The 23,788-nt window shown below is 35.9% G+C and overlaps 2 protein-coding genes and 1 long non-coding RNA gene across 4 annotated transcripts; 1 reads left to right on the top strand and 2 right to left on the bottom strand.

The window, feature by feature from the left end:
* The first annotated feature begins 337 nt into the window (after window positions 1-337).
* LOC137721389 (uncharacterized) lies at window positions 338-3,543 on the top strand. Its single transcript, XM_068460482.2, has 8 exons — window positions 338-586; window positions 1,137-1,158; window positions 1,410-1,466; window positions 1,567-1,648; window positions 1,867-1,962; window positions 2,061-2,185; window positions 2,273-2,291; window positions 2,542-3,543. The coding sequence occupies exons 1-8, from the start codon at window positions 487-489 to the stop codon at window positions 3,067-3,069; spliced, it is 1,029 nt and encodes a 342-aa protein (XP_068316583.2). The 5' UTR covers window positions 338-486; the 3' UTR covers window positions 3,070-3,543.
* LOC148699155 (uncharacterized) lies at window positions 1,910-6,456 on the bottom strand. 2 transcript variants are annotated; one of them, XR_015964359.1, is made up of 3 exons: window positions 6,354-6,456; window positions 5,254-5,699; window positions 1,910-3,433 (listed from the first exon to the last, which is right to left on the bottom strand). It is a non-coding gene; the product is annotated as an uncharacterized LOC148699155 (long non-coding RNA). The 2 variants fall into 2 exon arrangements; XR_015964358.1 differs by lacking the exon at window positions 6,354-6,456 and having other exon boundaries at window positions 5,254-5,744.
* Window positions 6,457-6,718: 262 nt separating this feature from the next.
* Window positions 6,719-7,523, bottom strand: LOC137721366 (brassinosteroid-responsive RING protein 1). The gene has a single exon (XM_068460462.2). The coding sequence runs from the start codon at window positions 7,446-7,448 to the stop codon at window positions 6,951-6,953; it is 498 nt and encodes a 165-aa protein (XP_068316563.2). The 5' UTR covers window positions 7,449-7,523; the 3' UTR covers window positions 6,719-6,950.
* Between the last annotated feature and the right edge of the window lie 16,265 nt (window positions 7,524-23,788).

Genomic DNA, 23,788 nt, shown 5'->3' with positions numbered 1-23,788 from the left:
AGGAGATTTTTCATTGTGTTAGTAACATGGGACAAAACATCACATATTATCATAAAATTAAAAGGATATGGGAAAAAAACAAAAACAAAAAACTTTCCTCCAACTGTAAAATAACATGTAATGTTACGGTTCACTGAAAAATCTTTCCCCCACTTACGTACGCTATATCACATGCAAATATGCGACTTAAGCTCCCAACCTCCTAAATTACATATTTGGACATATCAAATCACAGCTGTTCTCCCCTCGCACAATCTCGTCAGCTCATCCATCAGCTTTGCCTGCATGTACGCAGTTACGCATATATATATAACAAAAAAAGGTAATCACTCTTCGCGATTATTGAAATCAACGCTTCAATTTCGCCACAAATCCTTTCTTCTCTCTGTCGGCGAGTGGTTTTTGGTTTGTGATTTTCGTATTTCGATCGCATTACAATAAACTTTCGTTCTCGGAATATTTTGAGACTGTTTGGATCGAGAGAAAATGGGGATTCAAGACCAGGTAGGGAAAATGCAGGTCCGTCAGGGGTACCGGAATCTATGGCACGCCGGTTTGATGGACACCGCGACCGCTGATACTTCCTGTAAGTAGCGATTTGTATCGGTTCGATGTACATTGTTGTTTAGTTTCTGTTTGGTTGCCATGTGAGGCAAAAAAAAAACAGAGGATTTTCTTTGTTTCTGTTATGAATCGGGGGATGTGTTCGACTGTTTTGATTGGAATTTCATTCTTTGTTACGTCTTTGATGATTTGTCTATAAGAAAATGTAGGTAAAACAAAAACGAAGAAATGAATATGGAAATAAAAGATTTGAGTACTACCGAGAAAACTTAGTGAGCTCCATGCAGATGGGATGGGGATTTTTAATTTGTTTTTTAGTTTTCTTTTTTGGCTGAATGGATTTTGAGGTTTAGTATGTATAAGAAAATTTGAAAGTTAATTGGGAAAATGAATGTAAGAAAATAGACAAATAAATTGGTGTTTTATCTCAAAGAAATGGGAAAATTTGAATTCGCTAACATCATCAACTCGAATTGGCTTTAATTTTTATGTTTGGATTCTGGTATTTCTTTCTTTATGTGCATTTGATCTGACCCGAAATTTAATCTTGTTATGTTCTGTTTGTTATGCAGATTTTTGCGTGGCATGTCTCTGGTAAGCACTCTCATATCTCTGTGGTGCATTCTTAAGTTGTTGCATTTAGCTCACTTATCGATTAGATATGTTTCTACTTTTGCTGTAAGACTGTTTGGTATGATGTTCTCGTATCAACAATTTCATCGTGACACTTTGGTACTGGCGATATGGTTGCTCGTTTTGATTTTTCGGTACTCAGACTTGTGCTTTATGGAGAGATGCCTTGTTTCTTGCATTCTGCAATCTAATTTTTCTTCGTTACATGACAGTGCTCCGTGTGTTTCATACCTCCTACGCAAACGAGCTCTTTACAATGATATGTCAAGGTAACTGTAACTAATAATTACATTTATTTCCAGATACTCCTGATCATTACAGAAAGATTGCGATTCTTAAACACTAGCTTGGTGATATTCTGTGTTACAGGTACACATGCTGTGCCGGATATATGCCATGCAGTGGAAAGTTTGGAGAAAGGCGCTGTCCTCAATTGTGTCTTGTTACGGAGGTATTAATCACATTGTTTTGTTGTTGTAATTGACGCGTTTAGTGATGCGGTATTCATCATTTTTTAAAGAACAAATTCAGGCTTAACTCATCTATTACTACATGTAGCGATCCATGTAGGTATTCCTCACCTTGTGCGCTCTATTACTGTATTTTTCTAGACATCGACATCCATGAAACTTTTACTTTATATATGTTTGCATACTTTGTTGTTTTCAGGTCTGCTGCTGCTTTTCAAGTTCAGTTTCCTCGACACGCTTCCTAATCCAAGATGAGTTCAATATACAAACAACACCGTGCGACAACTGCATTATTGTAATCTCTCATCTGTTTTGATGTTTATGTTTACAATTTTTTCTCTGTCTACACATATTATGATATCCTTCTCTCTCCAACATGACATTCTTTTGTAGGGATGTATGCTCTGCCTCAGCCAAATTGCGTGTATATGCTCCTTGATTGCTTGCTTAACCGGAAGCGAGGAGCTCTCAGATATTTCCAGTGTGTTGAACTGTATAGCTGACACGGTGTTTTGCTCGTAAGGCCTTCATTCCACCCTTCTTGACTCATTCAGACGGGAGCTCGTTACACCTTTTACTGATTCTGACTTGGTCTTTTTTTTCAGGGTCTGTGCTTGCATGCAGGTATGCAATAAATTAGTGATCAAGTGCATTTTAAAAGCATTGAACTTCTGATTTTTTTCGCTTATATAACTTGATGCATGAATTTTGATAAATCAATGAAATTTGAACTGTAATCCCTGAACCTTTTTGCTCTAAGATACTAAAAACTTCGTCTCCAACCCTACATTACTGATGCAATTGATAAAATCCTCCAATTTCATGGTGATTAATCTCTATTGTAACAAGCAAACATTGAGTTGGAGTTATGCAGACCCAGCACAAGATTGAACTGGACAAAAGGGATGGCAAGCTTGGTCCGCCGCTCGTGATGGCAGTTCCTCCGATGCAGCAGATGTCACGGAATGATCAACCAGTTTCTCCTCATGCCGCATATCAACATCCACACGCTGGATGTTCACCTCCACCAACAGGATATCCAAATCAACCGGCAGGATATCCAAATCAACCAGCGGGATATCCACCGGCAGGATATCCAAACCAACATGCGGGGTATCCAAATCAACATGCAGGATATGGACATCAGCCAGTAGGATATATGCATCCACCGGCATATGGGCAACCAGTATATCCTCCGGGGCCTAAACCTCACGCGTATCCTCCTCCTCCAGAGTCAGGAGAATTTCCTTACAACCTCGGACCTCCTCCTCCACCCCCTGGTTATACTCCAGAATCTGCGTCTGCTCCTCCGTATCCTCCAGGACCTCCACCAATTTCTCCTCTCGACGGTTATCCTCAACCTCCTCCTCCTAGCCGCACCCATCCCGATCCTCCCAAGTGATCTGATGGTACAATGCAGACCGAAATTCTGTCACATGGGTATGAAACTAGATACAGGAATTTCCTAATTGAACTTCATTTTTGAAACCAAATTTGTTTCTTCCATGTTGCCCTTCGATTTTTTATCACGTTCCGAGTCACTAATAAAGGTAATGTGGAGAAAGTCGTAAACATGACCTTGTATTAGTGGTTTGAGAAGCCACGATAGTGTTACGTTCGTTCCATGAAAGTCTCTCAGGAGTCAATTGTTCATTGATGGTTCTCACCTTCATCAAGCTCCCATTGTTAAGGGAATGCAGAGAAGGCCAGACGAATCAACGTGATTTGTTACTTTAAATTGCAACACTCGAGACTCTGAGAGTGGACTGCAAGGAAAGAATGTTAAAATGTCAATACAAAGGTATTTAAAATTAATCGTGGACTGTCATGCAAAAAAAATTTGAAATATATAATAATACGTGATTGGTTTGTGATACATATGTAGTGACGTCAACACCGATGCCATTAAAGTGAGTTTATCTCCTAATGCCGTCGTCAATGTCTAGTAGACTAGCCTAACTAGCACATATACCAATTTCAAAAATTATGCAATGCATTGTTAAATTTTTATTTCTCCATAAGCATTGAAAAATAGTCACTTTGCACTCATCTTTCTTTTTTCTTTAAATTCGTGAACTAGTAGATAATTTCTATATTTTCAAGAGTTTATTTGTTGATTTGTCCTCAGAAATCGCCCTCTAATATCACTTTACCTTATGAAATTGGATTTGTTTCATTCTACCTTTGAAAATTGTCAAAATTGAGCCATTTCACCAAGTTTACGTCCACGCTAACAAAGATTTGTCATATTTAGAGATTTAGAGCATTCTAAAAACTTTCATACCTTGTCAACCACAATGGCTCATCTCTACCAGCATAGTATGAAATATCTAAAGTACCCTTTCATTTAACGTCCATGAGATATAATTGACAGAAATAGAGTGAAATGCCTCGATTTTAGCAGATTCAAGAGGCAAAGATAGAGAAATCCAATTTAAGGTGGTAAAGTAAGGCTTAGAGACAATTTTAGGAGGCAAATCAATAAATTAAATTTTTTCAAATGAAGAATGAAAAAGTAAAAAAAAAAAAAAAAAAAAAAGAAAAAAAAAGTAATTTCATGCTTATATATTTCGAAGAATAAATAGTAACCAAATAAAATTATCTAAGCGATAATCAATTTAATTTAAACTACGACTCATAAATTCGAATGTGCGTGTACAAAGAGTAGCACGTTACTCAAACTAGCCAAACTAAAATCAACGACAGCTCCTATTAGAGGAGGATGCTATGATGATGTGAATGAGAGAAATGCTAAGGAAACTTTTTTAAAAGATAGAAATTTCTTCTACTTTATGTTTTTTGCAGTTCAAAAATTGATATTAAATTGTGAGGTAGCAAAAAGTTCGTAGATAGTCTTATTTTAAGAGAGTCTTTTTAGCATGTATGTGAAGGAAGACCGGATGAAATGAATGTTATATTGTTGACAAGGAAAGGTTGGTAAACATGTGATAGGGAAAAGGATCATCGTCGGATTCTTTTCATGGGGATCCTGAGGATTTCATGATCGTGACCGTTCATCATAAATCGTGCGATCAGTTTTCGTTAGGTATTATTTATATATAATTTTCAATTTCAAAATGATTTCTGACCGCACGATGTACGATGAACGAACACCATCACAGAATCCTCCAGATCTCTAGGAAAAGGATCCTGGAAGGATTCTTTTCCATGTGATGGATAATCATAAATATCACTTTCTTTAGACAAGCAATTTAAAGTAATACCAATCAACTTGTGATTAATTAGTAAAAGTAGAGGAGGGCAAGTATAATTCGGTAAGCCATCGTGACTCACAAAGTTTTTAACAGGTTTGAAAGATTCAAACATATCCAAAATTGGTGGTTGTCACCAAATAAATTCCTAAGAATTTATAAATTTTGGTAAGAAAATATATTTGGATCTTATATCTTATTAAATTCAAGCCGTTAATTTTTTTAAAAAACGTACGATATTCATAAATAAGGTAAGGAAATATATACAAAAGAGGAACAGGTGCATACATGTAAAAATTTTGTCGGAAATTTTAACCCGATCTAAAAAAAAAAAAAGAGCATCCCGCATCTTAAAATTACAAGTCTAAACTTACCTCAGTAATGTCAAGGTGTTCCTCAAGCCATAGGTTTTGTCCATCCCTAAAAAGACACAACCGAGCCAAGCGGTGTGCAACCCTGTCAGCCTCCCGTTTAGTGAAAGACAGTCGCGAGTGGGGAATCGAGTACAGAAAATGTCTAGCATCATTAATAACATGCCCCAGCGGAGACATATCGTCCTCAGATGAAGTGCAGCGATCACCATCTGTGCATCCCCTGCAAATTCCACATAAGCAGCCTCCAAATCGCGCGCAAACAGCACGGCAGCCCGAGCTGCCATCATCTCTGCTAAAGGTGGCGAAGAAATTCCAGCAAGTGCCATTGCTGCTACAAACTTTCCACTTGCATCTCTGACCACCACTGGCTTTGACTAGATCCGGATAAATCGATTGGCCGTCTTACCAGCTGCCGACGAGCAATATCAACAAAACGTCCCTGCTCCCTACATTCAATCGCTACCACATAATTATATAAAGTAAAGAAACTGTTTATTACACCTGTTAGTAATATTTTTCTTTACTTGTAAGTTATAGGTCTTAGGTTCAATTATTAACAGAGGCGAATTTGAACGACATTATTGCTAGCTCATTGTGAGACTTAACCCACTCCCGTAGTGTAGACAACATCGTTTGCTAAAAATAAATGTATATTGACACTTTAAAAACGTCGACTAAACCATAAAAATGAAAATTGCATAATAACCACCAGAATTATTAAAAGTATGCACAAATACCACCTAAACTTTAAAAACTTGCAAATTCACCACCCGAATTGATGCTTTAATGTGAATGTACTACCTCTATGTTATTTCGTGAAAAATTTAATCAAAACGTATCAGCTTTAACATATGTAAGACCTTTTTCAAAGGTATTTTTTCACTTAAAGATCTTGAGGGACTTTGAGTAAGAATTCAATTGACTAAAGTCTGTAGAACACGTAGTCAGCTCTTCGAAAACAAGGTGTAGTCAACGAAATTTTGATCCCAGTTCACCTAGAGGTCTTAGAGTCATTAAAACATGCACAAAAATTGATCAAGTGCGCAATACGTGATGAGTTTTGATACAATTTTCAATGAAATTTGACAGAGACGACACACCTGCACTAAAAATGAGAGTTTGGGTGGAAAATTGGCATAAAACCCAAGCAATACTGCCTCTCCACTCTTCTAATCCGCAATTGGCATAATTGGCCCAAAAGGCCGAAACCCCTCCTTTATACGTCCTTTTCCCTTTTAAATATTAAAAAAGAATATAAAAAATTCCCACCAACACATTTCCTGAAGTCATTGACTTGACTCTAAAGCGAAATCAATAACAAAAAAATCCCATAAAATATACCAGCAAATTGCTGAGTATAGAATTACACGGATAGATTTGTCGGCTGTCGACTACCTGATGTTTTTTTTTTTTTTTTTTATCCGGATTTAAGATCGACAGTATAAAATAAACGTATATGTATATATGATAAGAAGGAGAGTCATGTAGCATTTGTATTTCAATATCTTAATATACAAAAACAAAAGAGAGAAATGATTCAAAATCTTCTCTCTTTTCCCTTTTTTTTTCTTGTACTTCTTCAAATTTGGCACCAAAATTTCATTTATTTGGCACCAAATTTTCATGTGTATTTACATTTTATGCTGAAATTTTACCAATTAGAAGGTCAACAAAAAAACCCACCAAGTCCAGCTTCCTCAAACCGAACTGTACTCACTGTAATAATCATGCTCAATCTCAGAGGCGGCAAAGAGCCGTTGATTAAACTCATCGCTCATCTCATCGGGCACGAACGCCGTCCTACAAAGCGGGCACGTCTTCTGATCGTGGTCCATCCAACGGTCCAAACACGCCCGGTGAAAAATGTGCTTGCAATTCGTCAAACACCTAATCTCGTCCTCCACCTCGAACTCGTACAGGCAGACGGCGCAGCTCTCCGGAGGGTCCCCGGCGACGTCGCGGAATTTGATGACGGGGAGAAATTCCTTGATCAGGAGGGCCGACGCGGATGGGTTTTCCGGCAGGTGGGACCCGGACTCCGGCCAAACGATGTCGTCGGTTTCGAGAAATTCGGAGAGACCCAGAAAGTGGAAGATCGAGAAAATGAGGCTTCGGATGAAGCCGAGGATAGAGAGTGTGTGGAGGAAGAGGTTGGGGAAGACGAAGACCTCTGTGTATCCCACTGGGAAGCCCATGGAAGCGCTTTAGAGAGAGGAAGGGAGCGGACGCGGGTGGTGTTTTTAGAGAGAGAATGCCAATTGGGTCTGTATATTTGAAGGCCTTTTATAGCCTTCAATTGGGAAGAGCTTCTGTTTCGGTTGCGAGGGTATATTCGATAGAGTCACCGCCTGTGACTTTGTGAGTGGGTCCCAGTGAATCTGAGCCGTGAGTGGTGGCATGGCTTGGGGTGGGCCATGTGCTTTGCTCTGGCGTGTGGGTTACTTTGAGTGTGCGTGACCGTCTTGCAACAGTCGTTAGGATTACACGAGTGGCACGTGGTAATATTGGGAAGGAGAAAGGAAGAACGGTGGGTGTTGCTTATGATTATAATCCACTAGTGTATTGTAATTAAGGACTAATTAACTATTAATCACTGTGATTATCATGTGGCTGTCATAATTGAACCAGTGACATTTATCTGTTTAGGCGGCACTTCACTTCATTTCTTATTTCATGAATAGAATCATAAACAATTGAACATGTTTAGAATGAAGAACATTTAAAAAATAATATGTTTAAAAGAAATACATATGATCGTGACGTTACATGATATTATTGCCCAGTTATGTGCAAGTATGGACATGGACATTTACTAATTCAAGACTCTCCCAATTTCAGTTGAAAATGTAAGGTATTACTTTATCCTTGTACTTTTAGGTGGAGGGAATTTACTTTCAATAGTCATCTACATGCATTGAATCATTGTCATTAATTATTCTGTTATTATATCCGATATTTACGGTGTAATCTACGTAGATGAATGACTGATAATACTCAACCCCAAATGTTTTCATTTTCTTTTATGTGTTTCTTATCAATAACGTGTGTTTATGTAATACAGGTAAACCGTGAAGGTGACAAATTTATATAAACAACAGTTGCCAAAGTGGAATAGAGCCACACGGGTCACCGGTGCAATGCATGTCTAGCGTGAGGGGGATGTATAAATCCAAACTACATATGAAGGGATAGAGTGATCATAATTAACTGATGATAGACGACAAAGTTAGCCTTCAGCCGAACCTCACTAAAACTAAGAGATTCAGAGGTAGAAGCTAAATACAAAATATCACAAACAAAAATTTTAATTCTCCAAAAAATTAATAAACAAAATGCAATCAATAAAAAACTTCAAATCACCCTCAATTTTTTTTTTAGTACATAAGTTAGGATAACGCCCAACAACAAAATTAGACATAAACAAAACGATGCTTAAATGTAAAGGTCGAAATTCTAAAAAGATAGCATCATTCATGGCAACCAAGAAAAAGTCACCAAAAAATGAATAAAATACAACTTGGCATGACATTATGATTACTAAGCGGGACTGTGTAAATATAATAATATACGTGGCCTTAATAACCTTACCAAGAATAGTGTTAAGGAAATTAAATTTGTCGATAAAATTTATAAATTAAATGATATGTTACTAATAGAAAACAAGTACGTTTATTAACTCTTGAGTAATAATCTAATCATTAACTTTCATGTCATTTACTTTACAAATTTTATCTGTAAATTTAATTTCTCTCACATTACCCATAAACATCCCATTTTTTTAAGTTTTGAGGCTGCGAATGAGCATTTGAAATTTGCACATATTTTCAGCAGCAGTGTTCTGCATCTTTATGAGTACTCGTGTAATTTGTTTAGAAGGTGAGACAATTTTTATTGTTTTTGTTATTAAACTAGGGTAGCGTAGTCTTATTTAATTAATTAATAATTTAATATGTGCTTCATATTTATGAGATTACAAGATAATATCCAAGTGTGGCCACACAACATCGGCTAAAATAAATGTATCAGAACGTGCACATCAATTATTTTCTTAGAAAACAAGGTTCTGAATTAAGTAAAAGATGTATAAGCCATACATTAAGTGAGAGAAAGCATCAACTAATCCATGGAAAATATGGACCCTATTGCAGCTTCTTCCCCTTCCGGTTGGGTGCTTAAGATGTGGCAATATAATTTTATATATTTCAAGTTAATACCTAAAATTTATTTAAATCGTATACGCCTGAATCCATCTTAAATTGTGCCAAAGTGATGAGTTTAATTCGTCTCTCTTTCTTTCTAAATGGTATCTTGAGCTTAAAATGAACCGAAACCACAAAAACATTATCCAACGTGGAAAGTCTTTTCTTCTTATTTTTTATATTTTATTTTTTAACCAAAGGGGCTAATGGCCCGACAAAATAATTACAAAATAATGTCGAGAGATCAAGAGAAACCAGAAATATCATACAATAATAATAGCTTACAAGAAGATGGAGCTTACTCAAAATAGATCGGACCTAAAGGATGAGAGAGGCTCAAGTTTGCCAACTCATTAGCAACAAAATTCATCTTACGATAGATATGTCGTATATTACATTCCCATGCACGTAGTAATATCGCATGACAAGCTTGAATCTATTCACCATTAGGATGACTATCAGTGGCACTATGTGATATAAATTGGACATAAACTGCAGAATCAGATTCCAAAAAAAGGCACTGAACACCTTTATTCAAGCAAGTTGTAATCCCAAAAAGATACCCCAATTTTCAGTGTTGAGAATCCCTCCATGCCCAAGATTAAAAACCTAGCATCCCAAGCTCCAAAAGAGTTCCTAAGAACACCACCTGCTTCAATGAAATTAAGAGGGTCTTTTTTGCAACCATCCACATTAAGTTTAGGTTTAGTTTGGGATTGCAGTGATGTGAAAGAGAATCATTGTTTTTAGAAGTAGGAGTAGAGCTGCTTCTGCTTTTTTATGTTTTGGACCTTTATCTGTTTAGGCGGCACTTCACTTCATTTCTTATTTCATGAATAGAAAATCATAAACAATTGAACATGTTTAGAATGAAGAGCATTTAAAAAATAATATATTTAGAAGAAATACAAATGACCGTGACATTACATGACATTATTACCTAGTTATGTGTAAGCGTGTACATTTACTAATTCAAGATTCCCAATTTCAGTTGAAATTGTAAGGTATTACTTTATCCCTGTATTTTTAGGTGGAGGGAATTTACTTTCAATAGTCATCTACATGCATTGAATCATTGTCACTGACTATTTTGTTATTGTATCTGATATCTGCGGTATAATTTATGTTGATGAATGACTGATAAAACACAACACTCAAAATTTTTATTTTCTTTTATGTGTTCCTTATCAATAATAAGTGTTTATGTAGGAAAAAAAAAAAAAAAAACTTGATAACTAACGAGGCAAAATAAGCGTTCATGTAAACGTGACAAATTTACAAAAACAATAGTTGCCAGAGTAAAACACAGCCACAAGGGTCACCAGTGCAAAAAGAATTATACAACATTGCATGTCTAGCATGAGGGGGGTGTAAAATCCAAATTACATATGAAGGGATGGAGTGATCATAATTAACTAATGATAGACGACAAAGTTAGCCTTCTGCCGAACCACACTAAAACTAATAGATTCAAAGGTAAAAGCTAAATACAAAATATCACGAGCAAAATTTTTAATTCTCCAAAAACGAATAAACAAAATGCAATCAACAAAAAACTTCAAATCGCCCTCAAATTTTTTTTTTGGTACATAAGCAGTGGTGAAGCCAGGATTTGGTGAGGGGAGGGTGAAATGCAAAAGAGTGCAATGTTCAATTAAAACGGTTGCTTTTACATTGGAAAGTGCAAAGTTTTGAGTCAATATTCATAGTAGAAAAAAATCTCTCCACCAACGTGGTTGTAAGCGGCTATATCAAAGCCAATACAAATAGCTTAAATTGGCTAGGATTAGATTCGAAAAAATGTTAGGTGCTAGTCAGGCAGTGGAGTGGGGCCAATCAACTACGTGCCTAGGCAAGATTTAGGCAGGAGCCTAGATTGTTTAAATTATTGTAAAATAAACATTAAACAATATTTACATTATGTTTAAAAAGTAATACAATATTTATAGATAATGTGAGAGTTTAAGATAAATATGGTGAGGGTGTTTAAAGAGAATACAAAAATACATACAAGAATAAATAAAAAAAAGAAGGAGAGAAATGGGCAAAGGGGTCAGAAGAGGAAAAAAAGGGGGGGGGGGGGGGGGAATGGGTAAACAAACAGGTGGGGCACAAAGGTAAAGAATGGAAGAGAAGTGGTGGGTCTGAGTTAGTACAGTGTTTTAAGAGAGAATAAAAATAAACAAATGGTCAGCATAACGAAATCGATTTTTTTTTTTTTTTTTTTTTTTTTTTTTTTTTTTTGCCAAACGATACCGTTTTGTACAAGGAATATCAAACTCATAATCCTTCATCTTTTTCCCAAGTTCGCTGCTATGCAACCAGTGGTAAATTCAGAATTTTAATATCAGGTGGTCTCAATATAAAACGTTAGAAAAATTAAACGAAAGCAACATTGAATTAAACAATGAATTACAGTTTTTCATTCATAATCTTTGTACAAACAACATTACAAGCTAGAAGGACTAAATTTGTCCATGACAAGATTATACTTTGAAACGTGTCATGATAATTTCATTATCAATACAAGAAAATACATATTTCTTATTGTGAACAACAAAATTATCATTTAACCATTGAATCTCCATTTTATTGCAGAATGAACTCTTAATGATATTTAAGGCGGGAAATACTTTCCACCATATCACTTACTTAAATTTTGGAAATGAGGGGATTATTAGGTGGTGTAGAAAAGAAACAAAATTAGAATTTGATAAATTGAATAGTTAATTAGGAAGTGGACCGTATAAAGAACAACACGTGGCTTTTTTGAAAATTTGTAATAACAAATGTTGAGGTTTTCAGCCTCCCACGTAGCTTGGGAGAGTGCTTTCAAACCTATACCAAAAGCGCACCGTTTTGCTTAAATGGTTATTCTCCTTCTTCTTCTTCTTCTTCTTCTTCTTCTCTTTCTGGTCTGCAGACAGCCATAACACAGTAGTCGCCGCTGCTCTTTCCTTCCATCACATACCCAGACTTGGGTGGTCCAAGGAGGTCTCACATCCATTGATCTGAACTTCCGGTTGGTCCCGGGACCACCCAGGTCCCTTAATAGATCCGCCCCACCGGAGTGGGAATTCTCATTTCTGACAAGAACAGAGGGACTGAACCAGCGCTTCTAGGTGTGTTTTCCGGCGAAGGGAGAGACGGCCGTCATTCCTCGTCCTCACGTAGCTTCGCCACTGTACATAAGTTAGGTTAACGCCCAACAGCAAAACTAGACATAAACAAAACGATGCGTAAATGTAAAGATCAGAATTCTAAAAAGACAGCATCATTCAAGTCCCACTAATCATTTCATGCCAAACCAAGAAAATGTCACCCAAAAATGAATAAAATACATCTTGACATGACATTATGATTACTAACTGGGACTGTGTAAACATAATATATGCGTTCATACGTGGCCCTAATAATTTTACAAAAAATAATGCTACAGAGATTAAATTTATTAATAAAATTTACAAATCAAATAATGTGCTACCAATAGAAAACGAGTATGTTTATCAATATTTAAGTAATGAACTAATCATCAGCTTCCTTATTATTTAATTTACAAATTTTGTCTACAAATTTCAAGGTTCTAAAAGACGCTAGACACTAGTCGGGCAGTGGGCTGGGGCCTAGCGCCTAGGCGGCTAGACTGGATCTAGGTGGGCAACTAAGCGGACTAGGCGGATTTAAATAAATCCATTTTATTTCGTGTAAATAATTGTATGTTTATACTTAAAATAGATATAATTTCATCATAAACTACAAAATAGAATGATATATGTATTATGAAGTATTGGAAATAATGAAAACATGGGGAACAAACATATAGTGTATGCTCATTTATGTATTCAACAAGTCTCTTACAATTTATTGAAAAAAATTAAATGCAAATTAAAAGTTATCTATTTTCTGTCAAAGTGAGTTGCAACCTAGCAGGTGCCTAGGTAGGTCTGGAGGGCTAGGCGGGTGCCTAGGCAGTTTAGGCGGGCACCTCAGTTGGTCTAAGCGTCATTTCTTAATTTTCAAACGCCTAGAAATTAATCGGGGCCGTGGCCAAGCAGGTAGTGCCTAGCCGGGGCTTAGGCGGCTCTAGACGGGAATTTTTAGAACAGTGACAAATTTAATCTTCTTAATATTACTATAAATATCCCTATTTTATAAGTTTTAAGGCTGCAAATAAGCATTTGCCATTTGCACATATTTTTAGCAGCAATGATTCTGCATCTTTATGAGTCCACATGTAATTTGTTCAGAAGGTGAAACAATTTTTATTGTTTTTGTTATCATACAAGGGTTAGCATAGTCTTATTTAATTAATTGAGAATTTAATATGTGCTTCATATTTATGCGACTACAAGATATTATCCAAGTGTGGCCGCACAAGATCGGCTGAAATAAATATATCAGAACGGGCACATCAATTATTTTCTTAAAAAAGAAGGCTTTGAATTAAGTAAAGGATGTATTAGCCGTTGTAATAATCATTAGTTGGTTCTTTGTTGGTCATACTAAGGGAGAGAAAGCATCAAATAATCCAAGGAAAATATGGATCCTATTGCAGCTTCTTTCCCTTTTGGTTGGGTGCTAAGATGTGCCAATCTAATTTTGTATATTTAGTTATTTAAATCTTATACGCTTGAAAGCCAATTTTAAATTGTGCCAAAGCGATGAGTTTAATTCGCCTTGTCGTTCTTTCCAAAGAGATATCTTGAACCTAAAATGATCGAAACTACAAAAACACTATTCAACGTAGAAAGCATTTTTTTTTTGTTAAACAAAGGGGCTAATAGCCCGACAAAAATGATGGAGTTTGCTCAAAATAGACCAGACTCAAAGGATGAGAGAGGCTCAGGTTGGCCAACTCATCAGCAACAAAATTCATGTTACAATAGGTATGTCAAATATTACATTTCTAGTCACATAGTAGCATTGCACGACAAGCTTGAATGAATTCACCATTAGGATGACTACCAGTGGCACCATGTGATATAAGATGGATAGAAATTGCAAAATCAGACTTTAAGAAAAGGCACTGAAAACCTTTATTCAAGTAAGTTGTAATCCCAAAAAGATGCCTCAAATTTCAACGTTGAGAATCTTTCCATGCCCAAGATTAAAAACCTAGTATCCCAAGCTCCAAAGAGTTCCTAAGAACACCACCTGCTCTAATAAAAGTAAGAGGGTCTTTTCTGCAACCATCCACATTGAGTTTAGGGCTAGTTTGGGTTGCAGTGTTGTGAAAAAAGAAGAAAGAAAAAACACTGTTTTCAGAAGCAGGAGTAGAGCTGCTTCTGCTTTTTTATGTTTTGGACCCAAAATTTTGAGACAAAAACATTTTTTTTTTTTTTTTCATTTACCAAACACAATTTTAACCTCAGCCTTTTTAAAAAGCTGCTTTTAAAAAAATTTCAATAATACCAAATTAGACCTTAAACTAGGAAAGGGAATCTCTCTGGATCTCTTCCTTCTAATCCACCAAGTTCGGGGATCCGGATCATTGAAATTTGATCCAACGGCTACAAACAAGGGTCCACTTTAAAAATTATAATAACTTTAGCCGTTGAATCAAATTTCAATGATCAGGATCCCCGGACTTAATGGATTAGGAGGAAGGGATCCAGATAGGATCCTTTTACCTTAAACTACCCTTCTGGAGACGGTTCCCAATGAAGAAAAGCAAAGGGCTTTGGGTACCTTATGAAAAGTAATGATATTTGTTTGCAGCCATTCATGATAATAAGAGAGAATAATAATTTTTGGGATCACTTGAAAAACTAAAACACTTTACAAAAAAAAAAAAAAAAAATAATAATAATAATGTGAAAATGGCTTGAAATTATGAGTTTTAAAGGACAAAATAAAGGGTAAAATGAATAGTACCAGGATTAACTTTTTTGTGTAAAAATATGATTTTTCGTTAAAATAAACAGTACCGAGAGCTTGTCATTAAAGTTCCTTTAAAAAAAAAACCTCTTATATCGCCAAAAAAAAAAAAAAAAAAAAAAAAAAAAAAAAACTGTTCGTGTAGTAATTCGGTTCTGCCAGTCTAGGTCAGTAACTGACATTTTCCTAAATGATGGCCGAAAACTGAAAACACAACAATCATAATTAACAACTTTTTTTGTCAAATTTCAATGGCTTAAGGCAGTGTATAAACTACCCAGAGAACTACACAAACAATACATGTGCAATGTGATGTCGGTTACATGGAGAAAGTGAATTGATTTTAAAAATCTTAAACATAGCAAATGAATAATATTACTATTAAAAATTGGAGCATTGGTCCTGGTACTTTAGCTCAATTAAAACTTTAGCTTTGAACTAAAGATTCATAAATATTAGTTTCTGATTTGTCACAATGTGAAATGTTGATCATTTTGAGTAACACTATCGAAAATTTCATCCAAAATAAAGAGTTTATTGGGGATAATGAACAGAAATTTTAACACAGTTACCCAAAAGATCATTTTTACACCTTGTAATAAGTTCAGTAACCAATACTCACGAACTCTTAGTTTAATCACCAAAGCTCCAATCAAACTATTTAAAGTTCAAGCATCATTAGTCCAATTAGCTCTATTGCTGTACTATATCAAACCTTGTTTATAAATATTATTTCTTTCACGATATACTGTTTATAAGTGTTCTTTGTTTCACGAAATTGCCAGGGCGATGCAATTAGCATTTCCCTAATGATAGATGACAAAAAATATTCTCTTATTAATAGGATAATATAAATAAGCTAGCTTGATTAAGGGAATAATTAGACAACTAGCTAGCCTCAAAGTGAAATCAATAAAAAAGAGAATGCATGAATAACACAAGTGTGGGACATGGCCACGTTGAAGTAGTCCATGATAGGGTATATGTGGAGGAGCTGGAAGCTCGGCCAATCGATGAACAGAGGGTCGGCGGTGAGAGCCCTGGCCAACCAACAAGGCATGATGGTTGGGTTGATTATCACTGCATCAGTTGAAAAAAATAGAAAACAGATAGCTGCATGCACCATCTCGATCGATCGAGATTTCAGAACATGGAATGACTTGATGGCAACCCTAATTTTGGTTTTGCATGGCTAACCCTAGACAAGTACTGGCCCCAACTGACCCTTTATCTTTGCCGCCACTTGATCCAAGTTTAAGTCTTCCTTTTTTTGCTATATGATGGACAACAAGTGGTCTCTGGTCTTACCTAATAGATCAACAGTCGTGGTCAGGAAGAAAAGAAAAGAAAGAGAAAAGAAAATTAACGAAGAGAATGATCGTAAATTTAGATTTAGTCAAGTTAGTTAGAGTAATGTGTTTTATATTTTGCGTTCAAATTTAAGTCTCTTTCTTAGTAATTTAGATACATTAGGTGTAATTATTCTATCGTTAAAAACACAAAGATAATGATGGTGATTAAGAAGTTTGTGTAAATGAGGGACGGGAACATATATATGCTTAGTGCTTACAAAAATTTAAGAGTTAGATTATGTGAGCAGAATATGCAAGATATGATGGCAGGGCCACTGTTGAGAAAATCTGTAATGTGGCATTTTTAATATGCACTCAAATTTTAAATTCACTGGAGTCCATAAACAAAAAATGAATATAAAAAAGGCCAATTTTATTGAGGAAAAAGAGATGGAGAGGGCAGGTGGTAGAGAGAGAGAGAAGAGAGTTTGGAAATTTAGTGGTATGACTTCTTAGTTCATTGTGTTTTTATTTATAATATTAAAGAAGAGAGAAATTTTTGTTCTCCAAGTAATACAATTACAACTAGAAAACTATCTAAAAGATATCGTAAAATCCTACTCATAATCTATTAGGATTTATACAATCACACTCGTCTGCAACAAAGTATAACTTTTTGTTTTTTTGTTTTTGTCCCCTTTTTTTTTTTTTTTTTTTGTTTTTTTTTTTTTTGTTTTAAAAAAGTATTATTTGTAAGTAATAATAGTTTCTTTTTGGCCTCTTACCAAAAAAGTGTGTTGATTCTTTAAAATAAAGGCCTCCCACAATTATAATAAACTTTCCCAAGTATATTTACTTAAAAGAAGGGCCCTATTGTTTGCAAAAAATGAAAATATTAAAATACTTTGCTTTAAGTATTGAGCCCACTAAATGAGTTAGGCAATTGGGTATATATAGTTTTCTTCCAAGTGCAAGCTTTATTTAATCATAATCTTTACATAGAGATAACTCATATAAGGCTGATTCTTGGTGCCCTCGAGACTAGTTGTAGTCCTTAGTTTTGGGTTCCATATAAAAACTAATTAGAAAGAGAAACATGAAAATTAAGTATTTCCTTTGTATTAATGTTGACATAAAGCTTTGATTTCAAGGGGAAAATTGATGATGTCCTTTCATGTCAAACTGTTAATTGAGTTTTACTGGAAATGAATCTATTGCTTAACCAGATGTCAAGGGAAGGGACCCCAAAGGGTTTGGTCCATGTCTCCCATTTCACTCCCTCTCAACCTCAAGCATGCACCACACACTCTGCAGACTTAAAAACATAATCTTATCTCCTCTATAATGTAGGATTTAGTCTCTGATTCATTGACCTTATGTTTGGATTTTCTATCAAATGCCAACTGGTGGTCCTATTCAATTATTTTGTTTTGTTTTGTTTTGTTTTGTTTTTATTGAGATTATTACCTTTTCTTTTCTTTTCTTTTCTCTTCTCTTCTCTTCTCTTCTCTTCTCTTCTCTTCAATGATTTTCCTATTTGATTACTGATGCAGACAGCACTTTGCATCCATTTCAATTGCATCCTCTGTCCTTGTTACTGTTTCTCTCTTGTTTGTTTTACATTTCTTATTATTTTTTGTTACATTATACTTTGATTAATTCGAAATCATCTTCATAATTGTAGCATGTACCACAGAAATGTACTTTCCAATTATAATCAATATATGATTCCTACCTAAATAGGAATTACTATAACCTTATATATATTGTAATATTTTGAAAATTGTAATATTTTTGAAGACACAATTCTACGTACGATCACTCATTAGGTTTTCTCTTAGGTCTTAAGGTTTCTCTATATTCAAAGGTTTGAAGACCGCCAATGTTTGTACCAACTTGCTAAAATCGGTGAACCCATTTCTGATAAAGATCTTATCATGTGTACTATTCATGGCCTTGGACCCGATTATTAGATACTTACCACCACACTAGTCAATGGTTCTCCTTTTGTGTTTCATAGGAAAAATCCAAGAATAGCGAGAGTAATCATCCACAAACAAAACATAATAACGAAAACCTTCATTCAAAATAATGGGAGAACACCGCACATCAGAATGCAACAGTTGCAAAGGAAACTTAGAAACTGACTCAGACACCTTGAAAGGTAACTTAGTACTCTTGCCTAAGGCACAAGACTCACAAAAGCTTACATATGAAGTACCATGAATTGGTACCAAATTATTTGAAATTAAAAACTTAATTATAGAATTGGCAGGGTGACCTAGCCTCGCATGCCATGTATTCACTGAACACCAAAGCCCTACAAATGAAAATATCGGATGTTTGAGTTGTCCAATGCCACATGGAAATGGATATAATCCATTCTCACAACTCCCTCGGAAAAGTGTCTTTCGGGTCTTGAGGTCCTTAACAAGGAAAAAATATGGAAAAATTAGTAGGTAGCAATGGTTGTCTAAAGTGAACTTATGTGCGGAAAGAATGTTTTGGGAGGCAGTGGGACAGTGAAGGATATTAGGCAAATCAAATGAGCAAGTTGAAGTATGTAATGTATTTGAACCATTATGTGAGATAGAAATGCCAGAGCCATTACCTACCCTAATAGTTTCATTACCAGTGTACTCTTTAGGGTTAACCAGATTCTAAAGATCAGGAATGATGTTAGCATTGGCGCCTGTATCCAACAGCTAGGTACCATTCTTTTGTTTGTTGAGAGTGACAGGAGACGACGCCATTGCTGTGAGCTTTGTTGCTGGAATTCTTCCTTCAAAGGAAACATTCATTCTTTGATAACAATCAAGGGTTGGAAGGCCTGGTTTGCCACAAATTTGGCATACAATTCTATCACCATTAGATCCAACCTGTTCGCCACTACATGGCATGGTGCAGAAGGTGTTATTGTTGCGAGGTTCATTGCCTCGTTGGTTGAAAGAGTAACCTTGATAGGATGAAGATGCATATTTTCTAGTCCCTCGAGTACAGCCACCACCTCGGCCTTGAGAAGCAACAAATGCATTGACCTACACAGATTCCACCAAAGGAGCAGTGTGCTCAACCATGCGACGCTTAGTTGTTAACAGCAAAGCCTCAAGAGTAGGGTAGGTGATAGGTGAATCACGGGTTTGAGCTGCACTGACAGTCATCTCAAAGGCAGGTTCGAGATTGTTCAACACAATCTGAACAAGTTCATCATCACTCACAGGTTGCCCAGCTAGAGCAAGGTTGTCGACAATCACGTTCATGCGATCTAGGTAATCTACCACAGTAAGATCACCTTTTTTTGTTTGCATCAATTCATTTCGCAAAAACAAAATCTTGTTTTGGGAAGTAGAAGCATACCGTTGCTCGAGTGCTTCCCAGGTGGCCCGAGCAATCCTCTTGCTCGCCACGACAGACAGTACAGAAGCCGTCAAAGATCCATTTAGCCAACTGAGGATCATTTGATCCTGTTGAACCCATGCAGTGTACGCAGGGTCCACAGTTGTTGAACCAGCCGGATACTTGGAAGGGGACACCAAGGTACCATTAACATATCCCATCAGATCTTTGTTTTTGAGAATTGGGAGAATTTGGGCCAACCATAGTGGGTAATTGGTCCTGTCAAGTTTGATGTTGACGATGGTGGAAAATAGGTGGAAGGACTGATTTGAAGTGGGGGTGGGAGGAGGGTTTAAAGAGGAGGAAAGGGTAACATTGTTTTCAGCCATTGGAGTGTGGGGAAGGAAGGAAATGATCGATGTCCTTAGACAAAAAAATGGCTCAATACCATGTAAAACTTACTAGTTCAAAGTTTCACTTCAATTGCATACCCAATCAATTGTGGGATGCATGTATTTATAATACTTTCGTGATTACAGATTGGGTTTAAAAACCCTATATACAAGGAAATGATTACAACCACAAGTTCAGATTACAACAGAAAATCAAATAACCAAACAGTCCTATAAACTAGGAACAATTGAAAGGATAGGAGTTTGAACCAAGTCAAACTCCACAAGTTTCGGTGATGTGCTGAGCATGCTGACGTCATCTAACACTCTCCACCTCCTTCACCGAATTATGTGCCAAAATACTTACCTTTTCCTGCATCAACAATGGTCAAGCCCTCATCATCGTCAATCCACCGCCCTTTTCCTATCATCGGTCAGGTGGTGGTTGTCGTGGTCAACAACCCTCGTGGTGGTGGCTGAAAAGCATGGCAGCAACCTACCTAGCAACATATGCATCATCATGTCCACAATGCAAGGCCGTTTCCTTCATTCCAGCCAAATCTCATGATACTGTAGTAGCCCTTTCCAGAAAACGTGCATCAACCTGCCAATCTGGTGGCCTAGCTTTCTGCCCCAGCCATCAGTTGGCCTAGTAGCCTGGCGTGCTGCGAGGCCTACTGCTTCCTCCTGCATCTTAGGCCCAACCTGGTGTTACAATTCTAACACCCCCGCCCACACATATCAAACTTGTCTGTATCGTTATTGTAGGCCCGTGCTGGCCCTACACTTTGTTGGAGCTTAGTTTACCGAGCAGCTTCAACAAATTTAGTATCTCGACAATGGTGCTACTCACCATATGATGGGTCAATCTTCGTTTACTTTTCACATGAAACCTTTGGTCAGTCCTTTTAGTGTCTACTTGGGTAATAGCGATACTATGAACGAACTGCCAACTCCAGGAACATTCCTCTTTTTCTTTATGTCCCTCTAATTCTCGGCTTGACGATACATTTCTTCTTCTTTATCTTTGTAGAAATCTTGTATTTGTTGCTCACTTTACCCAAGATAACACCCAATGATAAGTAAGCAAGGTACTTATAGTCCTTTATAAAGAATATATACTATCTTGGACTTAGTCTTTTTTATCTTTGCCCTCACTTTTATCAAATCTATGATTTACTTACCAGTGTGTTATTTTTTCAGGCCCCTTATAAATGGCCTTTATCCCTTGTCTCTGTCTTCCACTATCTTTTCCCCCACCTGACACCAACGTATTGGTTATCTGTCATCAAGTCATGCCTCGTATTTGTTCTAGTTTTCCTATTGTCAAAGTTGATAAGTCTTTTTGTACGGACTGTGCCCTTAGCAAGTTCACTCAATTACCATTTTATTCTAATAATAATGTTCGTGGTTTCTTTTTTTCCATTTCTATTATTCATTCTGATGTTTAGATGTCTCTGTCTACTTTTCTTAGTGGTTTTCTTTACGGGTAATGCTAGGGAAACCAAAATTTTAAACTAAGTTTGCAAACCAACTATGTGTCACCAGGAAATAAGTACGTTAATCAACATTTAATTAATAATCAAATCATTAACTGTCACATCATTTGATTTAAAAAATTTAGTTCCCTTGGCATTATCTTTTCATTATTATGTACTATTTACAAATGTTTTTTTCTCCTTTTTCTTAGATTTTTCCCATGAAACGAAAATCTAAAATTTTTTTGATCATTTTAAACACTTTGTTGCCATGATTTGTGACATGTTTCATTCCATACTACGGTCCTCCAAAGTGACAAAGGTACCAAATATGTCAATCAATCATTCTCTACTTTTTGTCATAAATAAGACTTCAAACAATGCTATTCCTACCACACTCACCCCAACAAAGTAGGCTTGCAGAAAGGAAACATTGACACATCACCACCCTTATCCTTTTCCTACTCCACACTATTGGCTTACCTCATAATTTGTAGGTTGAAGCGGCTCTTACTGCCACTCATACTCATCATATACGGCATAACATATCAAGTTAATCTTTCTAGTATTACCCAAAAAATAAATAGTTCTAATTATAATGCTTGTGTGGCAAAGTTATCATTGAAAGATAAATGACTTCTTGCATTGACTTCTTTAGCAGTATGTCCATATATAAATGGTCTCCCCAATACTATCAATTTATTATACTTTAATTATACTTCCTTAGTGAATAATGATATCCTTTATGATGCTATTCATTTGAATATCGATGGTTACTCGAATGACTCACTATTTTATTTACTACAATACATAAAATAATAAAATTTAATAATTGCGATCACTCACAACCATACTATCAATAATAAACCGTGATAGTTGAGGATGTCAAAGTTCTAACGTCGAAGGTCACTAAAGTTAACTTTAACCATGTTTGTCGCTAAGCCAATGATGTTACCTGACCCCTAACTCGCTACGCTATTTGTGTTGGCAATTCTTGATATTGAATCGAGGAACTCCATGATTTATGCACAAATATGTTGTTTGAAGATTGCAATAGTTACAACCTTTGTGTCTTTGAGTTTGTTTGGTATTTCTGTCGGCTGCTAGCCTACTACCGATGTACTTTTCTTTAGTTAATGAAGGGAAAATTTTATTTGAATTCATATAATCTCTTTCTACACTTAACTTAAACTTTAAATGTGAATTGCCTTTTTTACCCTATTGCATAATTACAATTAAATACAAGATGAAATTAACAATAAAAAAAAAATCAATAAACCAAGTGGGATTACAAGTTTTATTTTTTCTTTCTACTTTCTGCATTTTCTGAGTAGGAGAACATAGTTGTGGTGTATAATGCTGGATTTTTACTTATTTGGTTCTTTAAAGTGTTGTGCTTTGCAATTGTGTTGTTTTATAGACATAATACATAGACCTTAAAACCCTTTGGGATCGAACTAATGATGCCATTAACATAATAATTCGGCGCGATGAGACTCAAACAATGCCATTCTTGCCCACATGCGACCCAACAAAATGGGCTTGCCGAAGGGAAACAGCGACACATCGCCACTCTTATCCTTTTCCTACTCCACACTATTGGCTTACCTCATAATTTGTGGGTTGAAACGACTCTTACTGCCACTCATACTCATTGTATACAACATAACATATCAAGTTGTCTAATGAGAGAATAGTTTTAGCTCTCAATATGTCTTAGACATCATTTCCATAACATCAATCTATAATGTATTGGTGAGAAACATTAATTATACATTTTATTTTTCATACATATGACTTCAAAATAAGGAGAATCAAATACGAAAACTCAGTGTGGAGCCCCATTAGAAGCAATAATGCCACTAGACCGTAACAACTTGTTTTTTTGTTTTATTATTAAAAACACTTAGAAGTCAGATTAACAAGTATTGTGGAAGAAGTTGTGAGCTTATAATTTATAA

Source organism: Pyrus communis, chromosome 1 (assembly GCF_041283825.1).
Source record: "Pyrus communis isolate YQ-2024b chromosome 1, ASM4128382v1, whole genome shotgun sequence".
NCBI classification, from domain to species: Eukaryota; Viridiplantae; Streptophyta; class Magnoliopsida; order Rosales; family Rosaceae; genus Pyrus; species Pyrus communis.
This window is presented reverse-complemented; position numbering and strand designations above follow the sequence as displayed.

Excerpts from the sequence above, each read along its gene's own strand:
- LOC137721366 (XM_068460462.2), bottom strand. The coding sequence starts at position 7,448 with ATGGGCTTCCCAGTGGGATACACAGAGGTCTTCGTCTTCCCCAACCTC.
- LOC137721389 (XM_068460482.2), top strand. The coding sequence starts at position 487 with ATGGGGATTCAAGACCAGGTAGGGAAAATGCAGGTCCGTCAGGGGTAC. Across the intron at positions 1,467-1,566 it reads CTTTACAATGATATGTCAAG|GTACACATGCTGTGCCGGAT; the intron begins GTAACTGTAACT and ends TCTGTGTTACAG. Across the intron at positions 1,963-2,060 it reads CGTGCGACAACTGCATTATT|GGATGTATGCTCTGCCTCAG; the intron begins GTAATCTCTCAT and ends ATTCTTTTGTAG.